Consider the following 26,022-nt stretch of genomic DNA (forward strand, 5'->3'; position numbering starts at 1 on the left):
AAGCTGAAATTTTCCCACACCGGGGCTGTGGCATTTGGCTTTGCAATCATCATTTTTCCTCCTAATTTCTACTACGTTACCTTGCGTTGCTCCTCATGAGGCTCACTTGCTGCACTCTGTGTGTGTATGCTTGCAGCCCGCCTCCCCCCACAGAGACAAAGAGACTGGATGACTGACAAGAGGGTTCACCCCGTTCATTCCACTATGGACCAAACACACCCAGGTGCTGAGACCGATGCACAGAGTGAACCCTCTTGTCATCCAGCCTGGAGGTGAGAGACAAGGAAAACAAACGCGCATGCACATGACAATATATCAAGGCCGGCAAAGTTATTGAGTTCATTTTCATTCGTCGTGCGATTAATTGATTTATTGATTATCATCCCAGGCCTAGTTTGGTGTGTCATGTTGTCTTCTGGTGTTGATTCACTGTACTTTATCAAGTCCAGAGTCAATGCTGTCAGCCATCTACCAAGAGATTTGAGAGCACTTAACATGCCTCCATCTGTTGAGAAGCTTTATGGAGATACTGATTTCCTTTTCCAGTAAGTTTTGGCGCCTGCCCAGAGTGAATGCAGAACTACCAAAAACTGGTTTGCTGACCATGTTGTTGCTGTATTTGATTGGCCAGCCAGCTGGCCTGACCTGAACCTCATTGAGAATCTCCGGGGAGACAACCATCCAGACAAGCTGAGGGCTGCTATCAGAGCAGGGAGGGCTTCATAACACCACAGCAGTGCCACAGACTGATTGGCTCCATGACACATTGCATAGATGAAGTGATTTGTGCAAAAGGAGCTCCAACCAAGTACTGAGTGCATAAATGATCATAATTTTCCAGAGGGTTGACATTTCTGTAATATAAATCCTTTTTTGGACTGGTGTTTAATGATATTTCAATATTTTGAAATAGTGGATGTTTGATTTTTGTGAGCTGTAAGCCATAATCATCAACATTAAAACAATATGTGAAATGTATCAATTTTGTAATGATGAATCTAGAATAAATGTAAGTTTCTCTTTTTGAATGAAAACACAGGAAAATAATAACTTTTTCATGATTTTCTAATGTTCTGAGATGCATCTTTATAGTTTAGTTGAAGTACTAAGTAGCCACTGAGGGGTTGTATAGTAAAATATAATTGTTTCTTATTGTCAAAAATAACATGAGAATATGAATCTTCAACCAGGTTGTTCAGGTAAAGTCACATCTACTTGATCAAATAAAGTGCAACCACTGTTTTGAGATGTGATGTGGAATAATTCTCTCACTCTGTGAGAGGCCTTCATGTGTAGTCAAAGCAAAGTGGCCAGTTAAATGTCATTGACAGAATGCTAGAACCTCCCTGTTTTGACTTTAAGTTTTTGTTTTTTTAAACCCAGTAATTGATGCTTTTTGAAATATAATGAAGTACAATACATCCCCCAAAATAAAATTTAGTAAAAGTAAAATGACATGTAAAATACACCCCAAAAAGCTACTCAGTTGCAGTTATTTGAGTAAACTTAATTAGTTATTTTCCAGCCCTGATTTTGTCTGTAAGGCCTAAATATATTGAAATGAAGACAAACTGTGAAAATTGGTTAGAACCAGCAACATTTTGTTTCAAATTACTTCATTTGATTATCAGAATTGCTGCTAAAATGAAATAATCCAAGATGTAGGAAGAAAATAATACTTTTTGGATAAGCTGCATCTAACTCTTCAGCATTCAAGGTTTATTTTAGCGACTGTTGGTTGTAAAAGGGTCATGTAGAAGTAGTTCATGCATCAGGAATATAAGTGCAAGTATGTTGCAGTAGAAATAGTTATGAACTGATCTGCTAATTTGATTAACTTGTCATCTCACAAGCATGAGTGTTTATGTTGAAAGCATCACTGTGAAAATATTTGAGTACCTGGCTTGTTTGTGTGTAGGTCTGCCTCTCAGGTGCTGCATCGTAAACAGCTGTTATCTAGGCCAGTGCAGCACAGATATCCACTGTGAAAATCTGTGATTTAGAAGAACCTCATCTGACAGTCTGACGAGCCTCAGAGAGAGTTAAGAGTCATTCAGGGTCTCCTTACCCAGAAGCACTGAGTCAGCACCCTCCCTACCACCACCCAAATACACATCTAACTGGAGTTGCTATGGCAACTAGTCCCTCACAAGCAAAGGCCTGACTCTCTTATCTAGCTGTGCTTCAATGGCCAGGTGAACATTTTGTCAACAAATTGGAATGTGCGCCATTAAAACACCATTTGGTATCTTGTAAAAAATAAAAAATAAAAAGAGTCATACACGGGTGGAATTTGATGGAGAAGTCACAGGCTGCTAACCACTTTTCTGTTTGGAGGCGGCATCAGAGCATCTTGTGGGAACTAAAGTGAAAACCATACTCGTGCTCTGAATACGACTCTGTTGCATCATCACCTCCCTTTTCTGGTGTGTGTGTCAGTGATACAGCTCTTCATTTGAGCTTTTTTTCATCAATTATGCATTTATTATGAAGTATAGACACCAAAAACACTAATTTGACTCATAAGAGGACTCTGCATTTCAGATTGGCTGATTGCTTCCGTGTGAGTGTGATTAACAGAATTCTTCTGTGATTGGTTAAAAGGCCTCTCTCTCACACATAATGGAAAGTCAGATTGCATTTGATTAAAACAGACAGCCAATCAATGATCGGCGCTACAGCCATTAACCAGTTATTAGACGAGGGATCGATGAGCGCCTGCTTGATTGGTCTGCTTCTCTGGTTGCCTGGGATCACCTCAAGGACTGTGTGTTTGTATCTTTGCATTGCTTTGTTGATTGTATACTTGCACCCCCTGACCTAAGACTCCAGTATAGATTAGACGGACATGTCCTAGCATGCCCTGGCCTAACACACATCAAAACACACAGCCTTTGTCTAGTGACTATATGAAGGAAACAATGGCGGGCTCCTGTTTCCCGGGGTTAAAAGGACATTCAGACCCCAGCTGCACTCAAAGCGTTGGCACTGTGACAATTCTTTGAATACCAGATTTCCTATAGATGGGCCCTTAAAGGCAGCAACAGGCCATTTATTCACAAGGAATCCACGTTTGGTTTTCCGAGTGCGTCCCTCTGTAAATGTATGCCTGTCTGTCCCCATGCTGACTGTGGCCTTGCCTGTCTGAGCGCCAGAGATTACTCATTGGCAGATTAATGGATTGAGCTGACCCAGTAGCCTGCTGCATGCAGCCCTTTGTGGCTGAGCAGGCCCACAGCTCAAACACAGGCTGTCTGTGGGGCTCTCCTGCTAACCAAACATAGGGGATTGTTCTGTTTTTAAGGACGCAAAAACTCATATTAAATCAAACTAAAGGATAGTTAATAAAGAATAAATTCAAAATGCTCATGCTGTCTCTTTTGTCTCTCTTTGCAGAATATTCTCCTATCTCGATGTGGTTACACTCTGTAGGTGTGCCCAAGTATCTAAGGTAAGCATTTCCCTCTTTACACCTCCTAACCGCCCACTATACACTGACACACTCACTGTTTCCAGAGGAAGGATTGACGTTACTCCAAACTACTGTATGGTTAAAAGGAATACCATTACTGAACTCTCTAGAAAAGTCTAAAATATAGTGCCACCTGCTGGTTATGTGCAAGGGAAGCTCTGTTAAGCCATGGAGCACTGCAGCTGAAAGCCATTTATGAATGAGCTTACTGTGAATAATAACCAGGGCTCGGCAGGTGGACTGTGAATAAAGAGCCGTGGTGGCTGCTTCTCTTTTAACAGCTCCAATGTATTTCGAAACATATTCTCTAACTATGAAGAAGCAAACCAAGAGCAGGTTTGTCTTTGATAAATGTTCATGCTAATGTAATGCTATCTCTTTTATGCTTTACTTCTGGCAAATGTTGCAGAGACCTGAAGTTCCAAGCACTGAAAGGATTTTTAAGACTAAAATTCGTGATGTGTTTAAAAAGCCTTATATATTAGTTCAGATCAGTGTTTCTTAACTGGCCTAGGGTCAGGACCCACAACCACCTCCCCATGACAGTTTTAACACAAGTTTCTTTAATTTTTCAATCATAACCAAATGTTTTTAATGAAAAACTTGGCAGTTTGAACTTGAAATAGAGCAAAAGATTTGATGGAACAAGGAGTTGGACAAATATGTTTCAAAATAAAAGCACATCATTGACTTTCTGACACATATTTTTTGTAGGCACACATTTGCAACCCACTGAAAATGGCTTCCCCCTAGTTGCGAACCAGTGGTTTGATGATGCATTTGTTGTCCTTGTGGGTCATATTTGACCAGGTCTGATTTCATTGTTTCAATGCATGATAGTGCAAAGTGTCATGATGTTTCACTACAGCTCATTCAAACAAATTTAACACTTTACTGCCTTATTTACACGAGACTTTTGGTTTTTAAATAGAAAAAAAAACTTGAATTTTTTTGACTGGATTTGTGATAAGTAGAACATTTGATGATAGAGGATTACAATCAAACCATTACATTTTTCAATGGCAGCAAATAATCACACTTATTGTCCTTGTTGGGATAAATTTACCCTTCCTGGCACATATACAACTTAACACCCCTCTCTGTGTTTTAGCCAACTTTATTTTGCCATTAACACAATTTTTATGCCTGTGTTTGTTAATTATAGTCAGTATGCCGCATTTACATGTTACCGTGCCTTGTTTTATCATCAAATCTAGCATAAGTTGATAATTATTTTTGTTATAGTTATGATCGTAGCAACCCTTGATCATTTTTCCAATCCACTCCAATCCATTTTATAGCACATTTTAAAATCATTTAAGTTTACCAAATTGCTGCACATTGCTTAATACTTTAGCAGGAAGGTATACAAGTAAAAAAGAAAACCATAAATTCAATTAAAGGAATGAAGAACACATAATAAAAACATAAAAACAAACAAAAGCTATAAAAACACAAGGGTTAAGACATGCTGAATTAAAAGCCAAAGAATAAAAATACATTTTAAGATCCTTTTTAAAGTCAGTATCTGAGGCTGATGTTGATACTTGTGTTGTAGTGTAAACAATTTTATTATCAGACCAAATTAAATGAATATTACAGTTTCTTAACGCCTTCAAGAGTCCAGCAGACCAATATCTCAAAAGGTTTTAGTTTACAATGACATTACATAGAAGAGAAGCAAATCCTCACATTAGAGAGGCTCCAGATGGCCTTAGTGAGTGAAAACAGCAGCTGGTGCACCTGCTCCCTGAACAAAGAAACAGGAAGTGGTTGTAGTTTATTCCTACAAAGAGTCCTACCAATGAAGTGTTGTATAGAGAGGATTGAACTGCCATGTTTGAAATTTGTCCTGCATATATAATAATAATGACATTTACCTTTTTCTGATCATGTAAGTGTCTGTTTCATCAACATTCTTAGGCGTGGAACGTCCTGGCTCTAGATGGCAGTAATTGGCAGAAGATTGACTTGTTCAACTTTCAGACAGACATAGAGGTGAGTTGTGGTTTAATAAGAGAGAAATTAAGAGAAGATCCAAGTGTGTATGTGCTGCTTCATGCGTGTACTTGTTGAGTAGCATTATCCAGCCTGAGGCTTAGTGCTGGGTCACTAGGCTTTGGTGCCAGCTGTGACGTCACAGCTGATCCTCTGTCCTCCGTGGTGGCCTAAGTCATGTCACTCTCTCCCTGTCTCTCTTTCTCTCTGTCCCTGCGTCTCTCAGGGCCGGGTGGTGGAGAACATTTCCAAGCGATGTGGAGGCTTCCTGAGGCAGCTGAGCCTCCGGGGCTGCCTGAGCGTGGGAGATGCCTCCATGAAGTGAGAATGTCTCCAGTGTGCTTTTGCTTTAACTTTGTCCTAAAATCATCCTCTTTTTGGTTTTATTGTTTTCTCAAACAGTTATGCTTTCAGTTTGAGCAGCATCAGTCTCTTCAGTCCTAAGGGTCCCAGGGGACTCCTTGCCAGAAACTGTTTTAACACATTTCAGTAACACTTTAACTGGGTCCATACATACACTAAAAACAAAAACAAACCATTGCACCTCTTGATCTTTTCATTAACATGGTCTTACTTGAAGAATTATAGCTATCAGCCCTTGATTTAAGGAGCACAAGATGTTACTTTTGAGGATAGCACTTATAAAAAAAAAACTGTACTGTAGCTTTACAACAACTTCCCAGGAGCCTGTAGATGACTCTATTAATTGGCTCCTGAGCAACCTACTGCATCTGACTACGTGTTTATTAAATAAAGCGACTCTAGAGTAATTCCCCTTCTCCCTCTCTGCTGTTCTTTTGTGTCCCAGGACGTTTGCTCAGAACTGCAGGAACATCGAAGTGTTGAACCTGAACGGTTGCACCAAGATCACAGACAGCACCTGTCTCAGCCTCAGCAAGTTCTGCTCCAAACTCAAACAGCTCGATCTCACATCCTGTGTGTCCATCAGCAACCACTCCCTCAAAGCCCTCAGGTAGCTGCCACACCATCCAAATCCTTAAAGAAAATAGTGCTTCATTCCTCACACACTCTACTTGTGCACATTGTGAACTCTTGAGTGAGATATGGTGTTTTAGAGATAATACTAAATTCAAAGGGAAATTATGCCTTTTATCCTAAGGCTGCAAATATAGTGAATTTTCAAGCTCAAATGAAAACAGCCCTTTTCTTTTATTACATGGAAAAAGGACCTTATTTTATTCACGTGAACATATTATAGTGAACAATACTCAGACTATGTGTTCATCAGCACTTATTTCACAGGAGAGTCTGATACCAGTCGGCTGCTATCAATAAAATAGATCTTTATTGAAGTTTATTATTTTGTTAAAAATGATCATTTATGACATAAACAGGATGACATCATCGAAACACTGTTGACCAGTTCTAGTGTCCATCCTTGTCTGCACGGCTTGTCTGTTTTAAAAAAGTTGTAATTATGGATGCACAACATTATTTGCATGATAGTGTTAAAGGTTGAAAATAGCTTGGGATGTTAAATATCAGTCTTTGAGGATATGAAATTTCTGCTGACATAAACAGCCAATATATCAACAGAATGTATAAATATACCGTAATGCTTCCCTGTATTAACCTGACACATCACACATCCAACTGGAAAACCTTTAATACTGAGCAGTTGGGAAAGGGCAGAGGCTTTGAAAAAAACTCGGAGTGTTATTGGATGAAGGTTCTGTCTGTCACATCTTTACGTGCCAATCAGAGCAACAAAATATGTGATGTAGCCATGACCTAGGTGCGCGTGCGCAGCCACCGAGGAATAACGCGAACCATGGCGACTGGAGACTGGCGCTATAGCAGCATCCACGCTAAGCTCTTCCGCCATAATTGCACCAGCCTCTTGCTGCTGCTTGCTTACGTCACGACTCCGCCACACCTGAAAGTACTGCCCTTCGTTGCTGATTGGTCCTGTCACTGTCTTACTGGGCCAAACAGTACAGATGGGAGCTTTGCAAGATGGATTCGCCAGTGAAAAGCAAGGAAATGGGCGGATCCATCTGCTTTGCAAGGTAATCCCTACATAGTATGAAGTATTTTGTTTGTAAAGTTTTATGGAGCACCAACAGACCTACCTCAGCTAAAGATTTTTCTTTCTTATGTGACTGCATCTGAACTAAACCTTGTTCAGTTTTTGCACCTAAGAAGAATGGTTTTTTTTGTTTTTTTTACAAATATTTTGTCTAGACTATCTGAGGTAAACACTCTGTAAACCTGTTGTTCAATTGCAAGAATTAGTTTTTAAAGGTATAAGCTCCTAAAAAATCTGTCAGCAGAGTGTTGTTTGTAGCTTTAAAAAAGAAAAGAAGACAAATGAAGTTTTTTTTTTTTTCTGAAAATGTTAAAAATACATTTTACATTTATAGTGATCATAATCTGAAAAAAAAATTTTCATTACTGAATGTCTGCATTTGAAAACGAATACATCTATCATTCATTGTACAATTAGATATTGTTCACATTGGTTTATACAATTATGGACGAAAGTATTGGCACCCCTGGAATTTTTCCAGAAAATACACCATTTCTCACAGAAATTGTTACAATTACAACTGTTTTTGGTATACACATGTTTATTTTCTTTGTGTGCATTTGAACAACACAAAAAACAGAAAAAAAGCCAAAATTGATGTATGATGATGTAATGATATATTTAATGATTTATTATTAAAATTGACATAATTTTACACAAAACTCAAAAATGGGGCGGACAAAATTGTTGGCACCCTCAACATAATATTTGGTTTCACACCCTTTGAAAACATAACTGAAACCAATTGCTTCCGAAACATTTTGTTTTCCTTAATGTTTATTTTGGTCTTTGTGCCTTTATCGATAGAGGAGGACAGTGGATAGAGTCGTAAACAGGGACGAGAGAGTGGGGGGAGACATGCGGGAAAGGGCCACATGCTGATTCCGACCCGGGCTGCCCATGCACAGGCACGCTTTAAACCACAAGGCCATCTGAGCCCCAGGCTACATTTAGTTTTCCTGAAACTTGATTAATGTACACTGTCCCTTTGTAAATAAATAAAAAATAAATTGATCCTTGTTGTCAAACATTGGTCAACTAATATGGAGCCATTTGCTAAAGGGAGTGATAAATTAAATCAGTGCTCAATTTTTTTGTTTTTGTTTTGCTGTTTATACTGGCTCTAAGATACTCGCTCTGAATGTCTGACATTGGCCAACTAATGACAAGCTCTTCGGTGAAGGAAGTGATGCATGAACACATTGTCAGAATATTTTCTTATATGTTCCTGTAAAAAGGTTGTATTCTGCCAGCGCGTTTTTAAACATTGATTTATGTGTGATATTCCAGTGTTGCTTGATATTGGCATGCTAAAATATGTGTGAAGGAAGTACTACATCTACTACATAGCTCTTCTGGGTTTACATGTTATCTGTGTCCTCTCTTCATCTTCCCAGCGATGGCTGCAGAATGCTGGAGATGTTGAACCTGTCATGGTGTGATCAGATCACACGCGATGGAATCGAGGCTCTGGCTAGAGGCTGCAATGGTTTAAGAGCACTGTTCCTTAGAGGCTGCACACAGGTACAGTGATGGCAGAGTTACCACAAAACCACACTCAAACCAATGCTAAGTCAAGGGTTTAATTTCTTTCTCTCAGGTAGCATTTAGGACAGCTTATTGATGTTCTTAAGGTATTACAGACCTTGACTGAATAATTTTTCCTTACAAATACTTGAATATTCTTGATTGGTTGAAAGGGTTGATTTTCTGTTCTAACTCTGCATGTAAACATTGTGTTGCGTGCTGTCAGAGGGCACCATTTAAAGTTTAGTGTAAACCCATTAAGTCTTAATATGCAGTTGCTGAGGAAGTATTTTCCAAGCCTTAATGCCTGTCTTCTCTATTCTAAAGAACAGCTCATGTAGTATAGCCAAAAAACTAACTTTTTTCCTATATCTGATAAATAACTTACTGGATAGAAATCTGTTTTTCCTGCTTGCTGTTCCCGACACTGTAGATTTTCCATCCTGTGGAATTTAGGTTATTTTCTTAATCTCATTGGTTGGGTTTTTGTTGATGTAGAGGTTTGTGTTGGTCTGGTGTTTTCATTTTCTGCTGCCTCTGTAGAGCCAATATTTTCTTCAGGCTGTGTATTCAGCTTGTTGTTGTTGTTTTTTTCTTTAAAAAAAGTCTTGTCTATTTTTCTTGCTTGGGAAAAACAACAAAAAAGCCACCATAACTCATCTTTTTGGAGTCACAGGAGGCAGTTGTAACATGGGACTACATTTAACTGATTGAGAAAACATAGTCACATACAAAAATTATTGATCTTGGTTTTCTTTTATTAATACAGTTTACATTTTCTTCTTACACAGCTGGATGACGGAGCTTTGAAACACCTTCAGAAACACTGCCCAGAACTCACCACCATCAATATGCAGTCTTGCACAGTAAGACAAACTTTTGTTTGTGGGATGTGGGGAGTGGGAGACTGATAATGCGTGAGGGATGTTTCTGTATGACTTTGTCTTTTTGTGATTGTGCTGTGTGCCTTTTGCCCTCCAGCAAATAACAGATGAAGGCCTGGTCAGTCTGTGCCGAGGATGCCACAAGCTACAGATCCTTTGTGTGTCAGGCTGCAGCAACATCACTGATGCCTCCCTCACTGCAATGGGACTCAACTGTCCTCGACTCAAGTGAGAAAAACCACATATTCACATGACCCTGTTCTGTGTTCTTTTACAACATTTGACCAACATTTTGCTGCATTATCACAGAAAGGTGAACCTTTTTTAGACTGGGTATTACAGTTTTTAAAAAATGCTGAGACACATGTCCTGATATCTTCCTCCCTTCTCTCTTAACTGTGAACACAAAACCCAACTATTCACAAAACCTGTGATTATACGGTCATAGCAAGTTTTAGCCATACTCAGAAACAAACACTGTTTTCATATCATAAACACAGCAGTCAAAAGTCAAACACTACCGACCAACTATTACATACTGCATCACAAAATAGAAAAAAACAACTTCAGCGATCACTCAAGGGAAATGCTTGTTTTAACAAAATCTTTTGTACACCTTGACAGGTGCAGAGGAGAGAAGTAGGCAATCATAACATCTAACACTCCAGCATATTTCTCCAGCACAATTCCAAGATTTGCTACATTTCATCATGATGTTGCTTTACACGTTGAACTACTCAGACCTTCATCAGGCTATTATGATACAGTGAACATACATGATTAAGGTCTGACTACTGAAATGATGAAAAGCAATGGGATTTAAAAGAGTCGACAACAGGGTGTGGGAGTCTTCTACTTCTTTTATTTTCCAACAGAAATATTTACATCTCATTCATAGTTTACATATTTTATAGCAGTGTGTGATTTTTCATATAACTACCCTCATTGTCTATATAAGAGGGCAAACTTTGTATATCACAGATTTTTCATTGGAAATTTCTCTTCTTCCTGGTTTTTCTGTTTGTCTTCTCCTTTTCTTCCTCATAGTCTGCCACTTTTCACACACTTTTCCTCCTCAGACTCTCAGATTGTTCCTATCTTTCTTTGATATTAACTTTCAACACACTTTTGATCTCTGAACTGGCTTGTATTGTTTTCACATCATTTAAAAAAAAGTGTTTTCAATTTTGACTGGTTGTATTTCAAAGGGGACACTTGGATTTAATTGTGCCTAACTTCTGCTACCACTTCTCACCCTTATGCATTACAAATGCATCACAATGCAAAATGTGTTTTAGAGAGTGAGATTGTGTTTGGAGTTTAAGAAATCCAATATTTGCCTTTTAAGCTAATATTGGCCGATACTGATACCAGGCTGATAATATCGTGCATCCCTAATTATAAACTATGGTAAACTGCTCATGTACAGATATCTTTTCATGTTAAGATTTTTTTTTTCATTTTTCTTGAATTGATAAAAAAAAATGTACTGTTCTTTAAGGCCAGATCAGACTGTACAAATTTAGCCAGATTCTGATATGGTTGTGTAGTCACTGCCCATCAGTAAATGTCAGGTCTAGAATGACAAACGCTCCTATATTGTCCAGGACACCCCACGATCCTGATTTGACAAAATTGCTTTCTCAATTAAACCTGAAGATTGGAGTTAACCATTTCAAGGGCAGCCAGGCCCTATCGTTCTCTTCTTTATACTACATAGGGACAAGTCCACAATCATTTCCTCTTGGTTGTCCTCTTTTTAGAGCACAAGACCACTAGCTATCACAGAACTTCTGTTGTAGCTCTGACTGACACACTTTGGCCCGCCTCCTGAAAGACCTATGAACTTTTGTTGAATTTTTGTTGCATAGTCTAACATGGTGCCATCTTAGAAGACAAAAAGGTGTAGTCTGATCTGGCCAGTACTGAATCAATACAAGTGAACTCTATCTTGTATCATTAGTACACCCCACCCTTTTGCATGAACTACACCTCACACTTGTATGTATGAATTATGGTTTCACATTTTTGGAATGCCATTATAGATAATACAACCAGAGTGTACAATGGGACAAATTGGAGAAGCATTCAATCAGGCAGTCTGTCTCTTTGCAGCATTGCTATCCTGCATACAGTGACAAGATAGTCTTACAGTGCAGCCTAAACCACATTCAAGTAAACAATTCTTGTGAACTTAACTATCTGTATCAAACCACCTCCATATCTCTAAGTGATTGGTGGACTATGTGTCTTCTTTGTATCTTGTATTCAGTCAAGTTCTGTCCTTAGAGCTATTCACTTGTGACCTGAACACTCAGAACAATGTTGTGCATAGAGTGTTTTTTCTTATTTCTTAGAAGGATTAGAATCATGAAAGTTTTTTTTCGATATCTCCTTGTTTTCCCTCCACACTTGTGTAAACATTAGAATGTCTTTAGAAAGGTCTATAAGAGAAATCACTTAAGAGCAAACCAAAAAAGTTCCAAACATAACAATTGGTTGGGGAAAATACAATATGGTGACTAGATAAGGTTCTGATGTGTTTGTGTGCTCTCAGGATCCTTGAAGCTGCACGATGCTCCCATGTTACGGACGCTGGGTTCACTGTGCTGGCCAGGGTGAGTTTCTGTTTTATTTTATTGTTGTCTTTATGTTGGGTTACCTTACCTTCAATATGTTTGACTTAATTTGAGTGATTTCTGTTTTCTTCACAGAATTGTCATGAGCTTGAAAAAATGGACCTAGAAGAATGTATTTTGGTAAGGCAATTTATTGTTGACATATTTATCCCCAACTTTAAGCTGATTTTTGCGGTGATGGTGAATCTGTAATAGACCAATGTGGAAGACACTTAATTGTCTTAAGATGCGTGAGATGTTGATCAATCTGGTCCTCTCCACAGGTGACAGATAACACCCTGGTTCAGCTGTCTATCCACTGCCCACGCCTGCAAGCCCTGGTAAACATTTACAGCTCTGCCACAAACACAGTGTCTGCCTTTATGAATGTGTGTGAAGTGTTAATCCATCTCTCTGTGTGCCCTGTGCAGTCTCTGTCCCACTGTGAGCTGATCACAGATGATGGTATCAGAGCTCTAAGCAGCAGTACCTGTGGACAAGAGCGCCTCACTGTGGTGGAACTGGACAACTGCCCACTCATTACTGATGTGACCCTGGAGCACCTGAAGAGCTGCCATCGCCTGGAGCGTATTGAGCTCTATGACTGTCAGCAAGTCACCAGGGCAGGGATCAAACGTATACGGGTCAGTGGAAATCAGAAAGAAATGTTTCGCTTTTTGAACCTTTTTTAAAATCAAAACATTTGGAGAGTATGAATTTTGATATAATACAGTAGGGTTCTATACTTTTGAACTAAATGTTTCTGGAGAAAAATAACAGACATAGTCATATATATCTGCTAAAAACAAGGTTATTCCCAGTACCTGGTCAGCTTAGGCCAGCATGAAGATAAGTCATGGGGAGGATCTCCCAGGCTGGCAATTTTTATACTGTATCTCTCCCCCAAGCATCTCTGAAACTCACTAATAAACAAATACCCACTTGTTTGTTCAATACATACCTAAGGCAGTTGTTGATAATTTTGCTGAAAGTTAAGACCAAGACTGTTCTTCCATTCTTTGTGTGTTTATTGTTTGGCTGCCAGAAGAGCTGGTGTGAGATAACCAGTCTACCCCAGAGGCCTGGGCCATATACCCCAAAAAAAGTTTTAAAAAAGTTTAATGTTAAAAGTTACACCCTAATTTTTGCTCTATATATTTTATGTTCTGTGCTCTGTAGCTCATTTAATAACCTAAGCAATTATAATTACAGCTATGATTACATTCATGGGGATATTTGATGGCAATACTTTTGTACTTTAAAGACATTATATGGTGCGACAGATGTTTTATAGTTTTATTTGGATTAACAGCATTGGGCTGATTTTTGGGTTGCCTTTATTAGCTCTTAATTGGGCTGGTTTTGTCACAAAGATCCAGTAACCCTGTATATGAAGACTTATCTATTTCTGGACCACTTTTACCGTTTGGGGTCGCTGGAGCCTATCCTAGCTGTCATTGGGTAAGAGGCAGGGTACAGTCAATCACAGGGCTGACATACAGAGATAAACAACCAGACACTTTTACACTTATTGCCAATTTAGGGTCATCGATTAACCTAATGAGCATGTCTTTGGTAGTTGGAGGAAGCAGAGAGATCCCGCACATGCACAGGGAGAACATGCAAGCTCTGCACTGGAAGTGAACCAGGAACCTGTACCACCATGCAGCCATGAAGACTTAGAATGGTTCCAAAAAAAGGAATGGGTTGGCCACAAAGTTGTGATATCACTCACTGCCTGGAACAAACATGGCCATTAGATTAAAAAGAAAACACAGGGAAAGCTTTACCTCTTGTGTCTTTATTTTTAATCAGTGATATGAATGTAATTGTATTCAGGCTGTCAAATGATAAACGTGTTAGATTGTGATAAATCTCCCTTTTTAGCATCTTAGAATTGTAAAGCCCAAAGTTCCATACGCTTGACAGGATGGTTCCCTAAAATTAATGACAATTGGAGTTATTTATGCTAAACTAAGCTAACCAACTGCTATGTAAAGTCTTTTATTTATGTGATAACTTTGACTCTGACTCTTAATAAGAACTTGGAGTTTGTGTACTTTCTAAAAGTCAAGCTATTTCTATAAGTACTAAGGTGTTTTACTATAGACTGAAGAAAGTCCCTCAAATATTTGCTACTGTGTTTAAACTGTTTACTGTATATTCTTGTATTAACACACTTCTCTCTCACACAGGCCCACCTTCCAGAGATCAAGGTCCACGCCTACTTTGCGCCTGTGACACCCCCTCCCTCTGTACATGGAGGTGGCCAGCGTCTGTGCCGCTGCTGCATCATCCTCTGACAGTGGAGGGCCAGGGGGGGCCACCTCTGTCTACAGGTCCTGCTGCTCTGATTGGGGCTGTTATAGGGTTTGGGGTGGGGGACTGGGTTAGGTGAAGGGGAGAGGAGGGGCTGGACCCACTCACTGCTCCTGATCACTGATCAATATATAGACTGATGGCCACTGATCCCTGATCAGCTGAACCCGCCCCTCCTCTCCTCTCTCCTCTCGCTCACTGATCAGCATTGCAGCCGTCCCTGGGGTTTGGGCGTGGAGGGGTGGAAGGAAAGAAGATGGATGGATAGACTCCCTCTTTTCCTCTTTGGTCTCATTCTCTCTTCCTCGCTGTAAAGACAAACACAGGTTCTCCACGCCATTCTGCTCCACACACCCCTGACTCCCCACCTGTGGGCGGAGAGGACTGCACCTGGACAGCTGGAAGTGAAGGGGAGGGGTCTGAACAGTGGAACTACAATGCATCATGTTCAAACTAAAAAAAAAAATGACGATATTGTCATCTTGGACAAGAGTTTGCTCATCTCAACCAATCACATGACACCTCTATGTGACCATCCTGTGATTCATTCTGCTTTGACCAATAAACACCAAGCATGGAGGTAGAGGAGTGCTGATAAAAACAGATCAGACAGATAAAAACAGACGCTTTGGCACAGCCAGCTCAACTCTCCTGCACAGAAGAGTCAGGAAGAAGAGAGGAAATATAGAACAGGACACGTGACAAATTTGTGCATCTGAGAAACTTTTTGTTGAGATTTCAATTTCGTTCATACAGAGAATGTTTTGCAATGGGGGAAAAAAAGAATCACAGTTATGGGGACTCAAAATTGGAGTAGGCCAACAGAAATTGTTTTATTTTCTTTCTTTTCAGTACTTACTGTAAATGTCCATGCCTGTGTCATTCTTTTTTAAAAGAAAAAGAAGAAACTGTTGGACCTATGATTCAGACCCTCAGTGTCTAAAAGCGTTATGTGGGCTTTGTGTGCTACTGGGATGAGAGGCCTCTTGTGTGTATTGATGGTTATGTTGGCTTGTAGGCCCTGATCCAATCCTGTCAGTAGCCCTGTGCACTAGCTCCTACTTGACGACTTAAGCATTTGTTTACATCCTGGATTAGCTTAGCACTACAGACAAACTTGTTTACACAAGTAGACCTCCAGTCTCCCTACTGTTTAGAGCAAGTTTAGTGACGCTGATTCAACTGTGGTTTACCCACTCTATAACTGGACTGTGGCATAACTTATTTCAATTTGACTGTGTGTATTTGGACATCAATCAGGGCTAAAGGTGCAACTTTGCTGCAAATGAAATTACATTTTCCTTTAAAGTGAGAGAATAGTTATCACATTGTAAGCAAATGTACCTCAAGTTTATGACAATCATGTGAATTGATGTATTTGAAATTTGGTGTAGCTTTGTGTAATCAGCATTTTGTTCACAGTGTAGGACATGAATTTTCTGTGCTCTGTATACTCAATTTGCTTAATGCCTAAGAAGCTCATAAGGAATCATAAAACATGATTTGGAAAAGGCATGGAATTTTTTTTATTGTTTTAATCAGAAAAAAATGTTACATTAACCCAATATGCAGTGAAAACATGAAAACCAAGAGTTTTTTCTGCTCTATTTAGACAGTCCTTCACATCAAGATGATTAGCAGAGCAACAGAAGGTAGGGTATGATATACCACCATTCAGAGATAATACGCCAAAACAACGGCATGTTTCAATAAGTGCTCAAAGACTGGGGAGACTGGCAGGACTATGGATAGGACTGAAACAAGGAGAGCAGAGAGAGACAATGAGAGACTCAGATGGACTCATAAACATAGCTGACTTGACTGGCTGTGATACTAATGCCCTCTCTTTGACAGCTGTTTTAACAATTTTATGTTTAAGAAAATAAAGAAATAAATGAACAAAAAATAAACAAATGAATAAATAAAAGTGACTAATAGTAAATGTGCTTTGTCTCTGTAGTGTGGGATTTTGTCTGCCTGTATTTATAGTCTAGAGTAAACTGCGGCAAACTCAGCCACAGAAATACTGCAGCTACACCGCTAGATGTCGCCCAAGAGCCGCGGGACAGCAGACACACCCACATCGACAGCGCTGGGTTTGATTTATGACCGTTAATGAGAACAAGACGGTTGTGATAAGAAGTTACCAGGAAAATGTAATGACACGAAATACTGGTTTATCTGAATTCTTATTTAAACACATGTGAGGACCATATTACACTTAAATGGCCGACATTTTTCATCAGGCATTATGCTGGCTAGCTGTGCGGTGCCTGAAGACCCATCGGCCTGATCGTTGATCGGTTGCGCCCCCTGGTAAACTGCAGTCCCCGGCAGAGCGCAAGCTTTCAGCGCCTCTTAACTGCTTTAGCGGCAGCGGCGATTATTCCTGGATTAAAGAAAACCAGTTACCGCGGGACTGGAGCTGAGCCCTTGTACTGGAAGTTTGGTGCAACTTTTGTGCTGGATGAGTCGACAGCCGAGAACTGAGCGGACTTTCCATCCTGTGGTCATGGAATAGAAAAGCGGAGTGGAGCCAGGCGTCAGGCCTGCGGAAAACTAACATTAGCTAGCTGAGCTAGCTGATGTCTATCGGTGTTTAGACCGTTGTGCTAACTAGCCATTTGCTGTTTTTGTTAGCATAACAGATAGCCAACCAGAGTTGCTAGCCTGTTTTGTTGCGGATATATTGAAGAAACCCACCTGGCGCCTATATAATTATATGTTTCCAGAACTTTCTCTAAGTTTTAAGTTAATATTCAGAGCTAACGTTTACATGTAAACAAGCTAGTGAGTTGCGGCTTTGTCATAACGTTATAAAGTTGAGCTTCAATTCTGACAGATGATTTGTGTGTTAAATTGATCTCGATTTTATACAGAGGATTGTATGTTGATCAAACATCAGTTAGACGCAGTCCAATCCTCACAGTCTCTCTACCCCTCTGCGGGTCGACAGTTAAAATCTTTTTCTGACTCCCTCCTACCCACCACGGTCTCCTGTCTTTGGCTGGCTTCAGTGGCTGGCCACACGGCACTGAGTGCCCAATGGAGGAACATGACAACATGGACTATTTTTACCAGCAGGTGCTGCAGAAAGACGTTACCCGCAGGTTGCAGGTGGGTCAGGACCTTATTGACTACCTGAGCGACCCGCAGCGCTCCCCGGACGTGGAGCAGGACAAACCCCGGCTAGATAAGACTGTAGACGAGCTAACGGGATGGGTGAACTCCAGCAATTTCAAGGTGAGAGATATTAGCCAGTCATCGTTTGAGGTTTGAGGGTATCGCAGTGTCACTGCAGCAGTCACTCTTTCGGCCTGTTCATGAATTATTTTCCACCAGTTTACTTGTGAGCCAGAAGAGATGGGAGTAATGGAAATTGAGTGTTATTTGCCAAGAGGCTGGATTCAGTGTGAGAACTTAAACAGAGAAAAGGCATTTCAGACGAGCTGACATCAGCTCATTAAGAAGTTCAACAAACTGAAAGCCGATAAACTCTCCCGACCTCAGCAATGGCAAGAATTACAACATTTTAACTTTAAATAATTTATCTTCTTATCAAACCTTAACAGCTGAGGCATTTGTCTTCATCTCACAATCTTCTAGTATTTCCTGATTCATAGGAGGATGACGTTAAAATTAATCTTATGTAGTAGGACATATCCAGGGCATAGTCCTCTCATAGCTAGTTTATAGAGTTTGTACTGTTTTGACTGAAACTGTGCCTATGTTAAAGGGACCATTGTCAGCATGACTGTAGACTACTTGAGCCTTGGATGGGATGGGGGAGGGGTTAGAGGACTCATTGTTATGACCTACTGTATGCTTTCCCTTCATCCATCTTTCTCTCTTTCTTTTCTACTCCCACTATCTTTCTCTCTTTCTGTCCAGAAACACACACTACCTCTTATTCTCTCATTCTCCATTTTCATGTTCTGTTTCTTCTTTCAACTGCTCCTCTCTCTCTCTCTCTCTCTCTGTGTATGGTAGCCCCGTCTGCACCCTTTGCCATATCTCAGAAGCAAGGGAATGTGAGATTTTGCCAGAGTATCTCCAGATAAGCAGTCGAAACAGTCTAAAAATGCTTATTTAATGTGTGAGGAAAGTTGACTCCCAAACAGTCTTCTGAAATACCCCATTTTTCTTAGAAAATGCTTCGCACCAATCTGCTATTAAGTATCAAACGTAAATTGACGCATGGGAGACTTATACAAAACTGGATTTCTTCATAGTATCCCCCAAACTCTGAATTTAAACAAATACTGCACAGACCACCAAAACATATTAAAGGTGCAATGAATTTTTCCATTGAGATGCAAAAAAATCTGACAAGAGAGGCCTGATCAAGACAGCAGCATGATAAGTTTTAAATATTTGCCAAAAAAAACCCCAAAAAACAGAACATACAGCAAGGTTACATCAATCAACTAGTCAGCAGCTTTCAGGAGGAAAGCATGTGCATGCACTGGTCCAAAATCTCCTAAACTAATAAAACATTCAAGTTTAAGATGACCCTGTAGCTCAGACCAAGATGACGGAGTAAAAACATTGAAAGCTATTTGGCCAAAGACAGAGTGGGTTTGAGGAAGATCATAAACGATGGATCCATGAGAAAAAAGATTTCCACTACAAGACAGCTTTTGGAGTCAGTAGAGAACACAGAAAAAAGGTCATTCATGTAAAAGAAAGAAATACCAGTGCTCCATCCCTTTCTTGTACAAGGAAGACAAACCAACTTTCTCATACAAAACACGATGATGAGTGCCAAAACCTAGACCAGAAACAAATTGCAAGGCAGCATGGTGCACTGACTAACATTTTTAAAGAGAACGATGTGGCATGCATGTGAATAATATCACCATAATCAGTTACAGACAAAAATGTTTGAATAAGTGTCTTCTTTGCAACAATTGGACAACAACATTGGTTTCAGTAGAAGAAATCTAATTTCACCCTCGGTTTCTTTGTAAGACGCTTCCATTGAATAGAAGCCAGATTTTCTTCTAGCAAAAAGGTATTTATAAGTTTGAACAAATTCAATCACCCCATTGTTCAAGGTAAAAGTCAGAACACTATATTGAACTTGTGACTTAGGCCTTGAGAAGCATATCATTTTGATCTTGTTGGCAAACCCAGAGTTTTCCCTGGATGACATTAGAGCCCACCTGTAGTTTATGTGTTGCACTTCCTAAGGAAGGTGACTATGCGTATATCACTGTGTCATCTGCACAAAAGTGAAATTGTGCTGTGTCTGTGTCGTCTTAAGAAGTATTAAAGTTGGTGAATCAATTTAGTAAAAATGAAGGCTTTTAAAAGTTTTAAAGAGTCTTAAATGCAAGTCTATAAAGTTGGCGGCATGACTTGCCGACCAGGGTGCTCTAGATTGGACAAAAGCTTTTCGACCAAACAATCGACCAACCGAATGGAAGCTGTCAGCTCTAGTAACATCCAAAGTTGCTTCGGTGTTTAAAGTGTAAGGGGACCTCCAGCTCAAAGCTAACTCTTCCCACTTCAGTAATTCAAAAAATGCACAGAAAGTGAGCAGCTTGGTACTGAGAGGAGGGAGGGGAAAAGGATGGGGGTTTCCAGATGAAGCAGACAGTGACTCCCCTTGCCAGAGAGCACAGACAGAGTCCCGCAGCACTGCTGCCTCATAGCGATCTTTTGAGGTGAAGGATTTTTCCCCTCCAGAGTCCCCTGAAGCAGGCTATAGTGTGGTGGTGAACTGTGGAGGTTCTGAGCACTACCTGTTCGGTCCGTTGCTCCAGCACCGGCGTTACTAAAGCCAGAGCTCTCGGAGCTGAAGCAGTGCCGATGCAGGAGAGGATGGGAGTGGTCTCTGAATGGTAAAGTCAGTTAGAGGCGGTAATGTTCTACCTTTTATATCGAGTTTGTGACGTAGAAACCCACCCTTGGTAGGTTTGTACGTCACATAAACCACACCTTTTCAGAAAAGATCTTTGAAAGCGGATGTCCGTTTAAGCTGATTAAAAACTATAATATGCATATTTTTATCAGTTTGGTGCAAATGTCAGAAATAACACTACCACTGATGTGTTTTATTATAGTCCAGTTGGATACTTCAGTGTACAGCTGAAAAAAATGTTAAAGTGTTCACTACTTCTTTAACTTTCCTTTTGTTTCCACTAAATGATTTCAAAACATCTGATTTTAAGAGACATTAACTTAAATGTGATCCCCATCTCTATCTACAGCTTGTTCTCTGTTCAATAATTGTAGTTGTGAATTTTCACCAGATGCATGATGGGAAATGTCAAAAGGAATCATATTCTTATCTTGTAGTTAGTGACCCACAGTCTTTGTAAAATCTTTGTCTGATACTAAAAACTCAACAGACTGATCAGGCTTTTACTTTGAAAATCTCAATGAATGTTTACTTTATCTGTCATGTCAGCCTGGAATAAACTGACAGACAAGGTACACAAACACACAGGTGCAGAGATCTGACTGAATCTCTGAGCAGAGAACTTCTTTTATCTCTTTAATTCTGCGCAGAATTTCAGCAGCTCCAGATTGATCTACGCTCACATTCATGTTTCAAAGTATGAAGTGAATTAATATGCTTAGGCACAACAGTAGTTCCCATTGGTTGTGGATAGTGATCACATCACTGAGGAAAACAGTTTGGATAAGACCAGACTAAAGACGTTTGATATTATTGTAACACCAAGACTGAAGAAAGACGGCCTCAAAACTGCTCAGATCGAGTCTTATGACCATCTCACACCTAATGACTGAAACAACAGGAGCCAACTGCAACTTTAGAAAGACTCCTATGATTTTACTGCAACTTTGGAATTTTTTCTACGACTTTGAAATTGGAGAAAAAGTCATTAGATGCGAGGCAGCCTCTAGTTTTCAACTTTTGAGTTGTAGCTGCAGTGCAAAACTTGTAAGTTGTAGTTCGCTGAAGAAGAAAAATCAGATCTTCCATTGCCTGCTGTTTTATGGTATCAAAAACCAGTCTTTTTCCCATAGTGCAATCTCAAGATGCTCAGAGAAAGCTTGATTGCCATACTTCAATAAGAAATACTACCAGCATTTTCTTTTCTATGTAGTCACATTTTTCTTCTAATCAGCACAAAATACATACATAACTGCTGCTAATGGGAAGTGTTTGAAACTTAAGATGTAATAGGGCCTTAAAATGTATGAAGAGGATCTTCAGAATAGTATTAAAAGTATTAAATTTACTGTCAGATTGTTTGTAAATACTCTGGGTTTTAAGCTCCTGGAAAGGCATTTACAATTTTATACTGTTAAAAATACATTTGGCATATAATATACTTGAAACATAAATAAATAACTTTAACTTTTTCTTTACCAAATGCCTATTCTTGGAAAAGAGCTCATCCTTTTCAAACTAGAAAAATTCTAGTACAGGAGAGGCTTGGTGTTCTTCCCTGTTATAATAGATGCTTATGTAAAAGTAACAGCTAAAGCTGATTTGGAAATATTTGCATATCTGATATCAAGAAAATCTTACATTTTGCATCCTTAGCAAGAACAGCATAAGCTTCTAAAAAATAGTCAAAGATAGTTTATCATGGTGTATGGATCTGTAGTAGCCAGTTATTCCTGGATATCTATGAAAACAAATGTTTAGCCGGGAAGATGAGTAACCACTGTATAAAATGGTGCGGTTCCAGTTTTCACTGAATTGTGATAGGATTTTGACAGACCTCTGGTGCATTTCTGTTCTTCTATAAAATGACTGGTATGAACAGGCATATTTGATTTGAGAGGTGATATTTTACCCTCCACAAATCTACCTATGAGTGTTTGATCCTAAGCTCTTTAAAGCTAACGTGACATTCGTTCTTTTATCTTGGTGATACACAGTACAGTAACCTGAGCTCAAATCTGTCTGGCAGTGATGACCGGGCGTGTTTTGACCCCCAGAGACCTTCACATAGCAGGCTTTTAGTGATGCTGATTTGCTCCCTGACGAGCAAGAGGAAGAGGACTCAGCTGTTAGAAAGATGCTGAGTCAGCGCAGAGAGAGAGCGGAATGGAGGGATGATGCAGAGTTGACAAGAGGCTGAGCATGAAGGAGGTAGAGGTGTAATTGAGAACAGCACTGATAAATGGGGAATGGGTAGGTGACCGGAGCACACAAGTCACTATCCATAAATACATAAAATGCTCCGATAAGGTGACTGTTGCACCCCGGTTCCTCTTTTATGGCTGGATAAAATCCTGGATCTCTTCCGTCTGTGTCTCCCTTCATCTCTATTTCCTTTGTGTGTCTCTGTCTGGGTCTTTTTTTGACAGTGACTCAGTTGCAGCCTCTTCTTACTTCTTTCTTTTGTCTCTCAGTGGGTAGACAAGCAGATTCACTTCATACTCTTTTCTCTCACTAAATCACAGATGCCTATGTGAGGCGCTTACAGAGGGCATTAATATTGTATACTGCATTTATTGGCTGCAGGGCCGGATTACTGGACACTCACTGGACTGATGGAGGGCTATTTTAGCTACCAGACTGTTGTTATTGGACATACTTTAGGGCCGTTTAAAGGGATTGTTGAATTATTTTCTTAATATGCTTGATAGAGGAAGGAGACAGTTCGAGGATTTAATGGACAGATTGATGCTTACAGTCAGTATTTTATATGATTTCTTCACAGCCGAAACAGACATACACCTCTACTTTTTCATCAAAACAAAAATATTTCAGGGTCATCTTATCTTCTTGCAAATTTAAATGAAGGTGCAGGTGCACAAAGTTCAGTGAAAGACTAGGAAATAATGCATTTGGGTACTGTAGGTTTGTAGGAAAAAATAAGTCAATAATGTTAAGTTTTTTATATTTTATTTACCTATTTGTTCAGCCTTCCTCTTTCTTCATTTGCAGTAAAATGGAGATACAAAAATGTATTAAAGCAAACCAACAAAGATTGAAACTTTGGAAAACATTTACATGAAGTGGTGAAGTGGTTTGAGATCAGTGTCTGGGATTATCCAAGAGAAACAAGCGTGTAGTCTTGAGACTGTGTTATAAGCTACTCCACATTTTTGAGGCATAAGCTAAATGCTGATTTTACAAGTTCAGAAAAAGCCTATGAGACTTAAAGCATTAGACTGTCAGTAAAGCCAGTTTGGTAAGGTCCAGTGGTCCACGTTAGTATAGATGTTATGCAAGATGTGTGCTCAGGAATGTATAGATTAAAAATACAGGCCGGTTATCATGGCTCTGCAGGAAAGACCAAAAATCTTTGTTACATTTATCCATTTAATTTATGAATCAGCATATTTAAACAGTTATAAACTGCAGGGGTGGATTGGACCCCCTACAAAATAGGACAACCCTTCATACTCATTACGCTCCTTGACTTTCCACAGCATTACAGCATGTCACAGTGAAGATGAATACAGTACAAATACACTTCTGATTTGTGTGTTTCAAAGTAAAAGCCTGGTTTAACATTTCTTCAGAGAAGCTCCTTTTGTTTGTACAGAATGTGTTTTCTGAATAGCTCCTTACATTTATCCACTATACACTGAATCAAGTCACTTGGAGGGAGGCTTATTGGGGTAAAACTTAAAGGGATGACAGGGCTTTAACAGCAGGATGATGCGGCCAACACGCAGCACACTTGCAGCTTGTATGAAAGACACACCAGCAGACCTGGAGCAAAACAAGCTGCCAGTCTGAAACGGGCATTAGACTGCAGAATTTAGCTTGCATGTGAAATACAAACTGTACTACATGCAGCTCTTCTACTGCAAACTCCTCTTTAAGCTGTCAGTGAAAGACATGAATGACAACTGTAAAAGAGGGTAAAAGGTTAGGAGTTGAAAGTGAAACTCATCATAATTGACATCATCGTGATCATGACAGTGGACTGTTTTATGGACTGCAGTAACAGCTCTGCTGACAGACTTTCATTGGCACTGTTTTTGCTCTGGCATTCTCATGTTTTTTTTTATAGCCAATATCTGTCAGTGGGTTTTCACAAATTTTAAATCTAAAAAAGGTGTTAAAAAGATGCTGACTGTGACCATTTACTGTTAAATAGTTTAAAATATACAGGGTTTTTTTCATTCCCTGAAAAGTGTTGATTTTAGAGATTTTACGTTTTGGCTTGATGCCACTGAGAGCCACGATGCTTCACCAACTAGCAGCATTATAACAATTTTTCATGTCTTTTTTGAAAATCCCAAGTATAGAAACATATTCTTTATGTTTTAAAGCCCAGCACTAGAATAGGACTGTGTGAGAAAAAATCTTTGTTTGTTCAGGTGCCTGTAGATAAGGTGATTTTGTTTCACTTTAGTTCTGTTTTATGAGTAGCTTTTTACATCAACAGCCAGAAAGAGACAAAAAATACATAAATCATGTTTGTAAACCCTACCTGCTAGGAATTTTTTCTAAACATTTAAGAACCGTATTGGGCTTTTGTTATAAGCAGATACCATTATTTCCTCCTAGTCTCTGGCCATCATTTTCAGTTATCTTGGGCATCACTTAATCTTTCCTGTAGGCAAAAGAAAAAAATAATCTGTAATTCAAATGTAATGAAGCTTAAATAGCTATACGACAGCTTAGTCTGGCATTGAATGAAACAAAGCCATGCTAAGTGTTTGCTTTAATGAACAAAATTCAGTGTAAAAGCCAGTTTCCTCATGTCTGTGTATTGCACATTGGCTAAAGGATTAAAAGTGGATATATAACAGGCCACAGTGGTCAAGAAGGGACTTGAAGTCACATAATAGTCTTCAGTAGTCAGCCCAATTACCCTTTTGATTTCTGAGCACTTAATGGTCCATAAATACTAATTTTATTTCTGTTATAATTATTATTATTTTGCACAGTTAAATTGTTATTAAGCATTGGGACCCCTCAGTGACAAGGTGAAATAACTTTTTCAATCTAACAGGCTGTAAACTCCAAAATAGTAAATCTCTTTTATAAAATACTTCTTCAGTTTAAAAAGCTGAAAACAACAAATGTTTGGGCTTTAGTTTGATACATTTTTTAAAAGTTAATAGGCATCTAAAATAGTTGTTTCCTAATTTCTGCTTGATCCACTTAATGGACTAATGGTCCGATTGTTTCAGCACTTGTCTCAGTCTTTGAGTCTTTGGTTGCTGTTTCGGTCTTAGACCCTGTTTTTCTGTCCAAGACTC

General features: G+C 39.4%; 2 protein-coding genes across 39 annotated transcripts in view; both read left to right on the top strand.

The window, feature by feature from the left end:
* Nucleotides 1-16,814, top strand: part of fbxl2 (F-box and leucine-rich repeat protein 2) — a 28,844-nt gene extending 12,030 nt beyond the window's left edge. The window contains exons 3-14 of one of the 2 annotated variants that reach the window (XM_041809701.1): nt 3,397-3,451; nt 5,396-5,470; nt 5,697-5,791; nt 6,279-6,443; nt 8,918-9,044; nt 9,839-9,913; nt 10,029-10,159; nt 12,489-12,549; nt 12,646-12,690; nt 12,834-12,890; nt 12,981-13,193; nt 14,745-16,814. In XM_041809701.1, coding sequence (XP_041665635.1) covers nt 3,397-3,451; nt 5,396-5,470; nt 5,697-5,791; nt 6,279-6,443; nt 8,918-9,044; nt 9,839-9,913; nt 10,029-10,159; nt 12,489-12,549; nt 12,646-12,690; nt 12,834-12,890; nt 12,981-13,193; nt 14,745-14,852 — 1,207 coding nt within the window. In that variant the 3' untranslated portion in view covers nt 14,853-16,814. Of the gene's footprint in view, nt 1-3,396; nt 3,452-5,395; nt 5,471-5,696; nt 5,792-6,278; nt 6,444-8,917; nt 9,045-9,838; nt 9,914-10,028; nt 10,160-12,488; nt 12,550-12,645; nt 12,691-12,833; nt 13,194-14,744 lie in introns of both variants that reach the window. The other variant, XM_041809700.1, reaches the window with a different exon arrangement.
* Nucleotides 16,815-17,180: 366 nt separating this feature from the next.
* The window catches only part of clasp2 (cytoplasmic linker associated protein 2), an 88,126-nt gene continuing 79,284 nt past the window's right edge, over nt 17,181-26,022 (top strand). For all 37 annotated transcript variants that reach the window (XM_041808634.1, XM_041808644.1, XM_041808635.1 and 34 more), the window contains exon 1: nt 17,181-18,111. In XM_041808634.1, coding sequence (XP_041664568.1) covers nt 17,914-18,111 — 198 coding nt within the window. In that variant the 5' untranslated portion in view covers nt 17,181-17,913. The remainder of the gene's footprint in view (nt 18,112-26,022) is intronic.

The sequence above is a fragment of the Cheilinus undulatus genome, linkage group 16 (assembly GCF_018320785.1).
Source record: "Cheilinus undulatus linkage group 16, ASM1832078v1, whole genome shotgun sequence".
Lineage (NCBI taxonomy): Eukaryota > Metazoa > Chordata > Actinopteri > Labriformes > Labridae > Cheilinus > Cheilinus undulatus.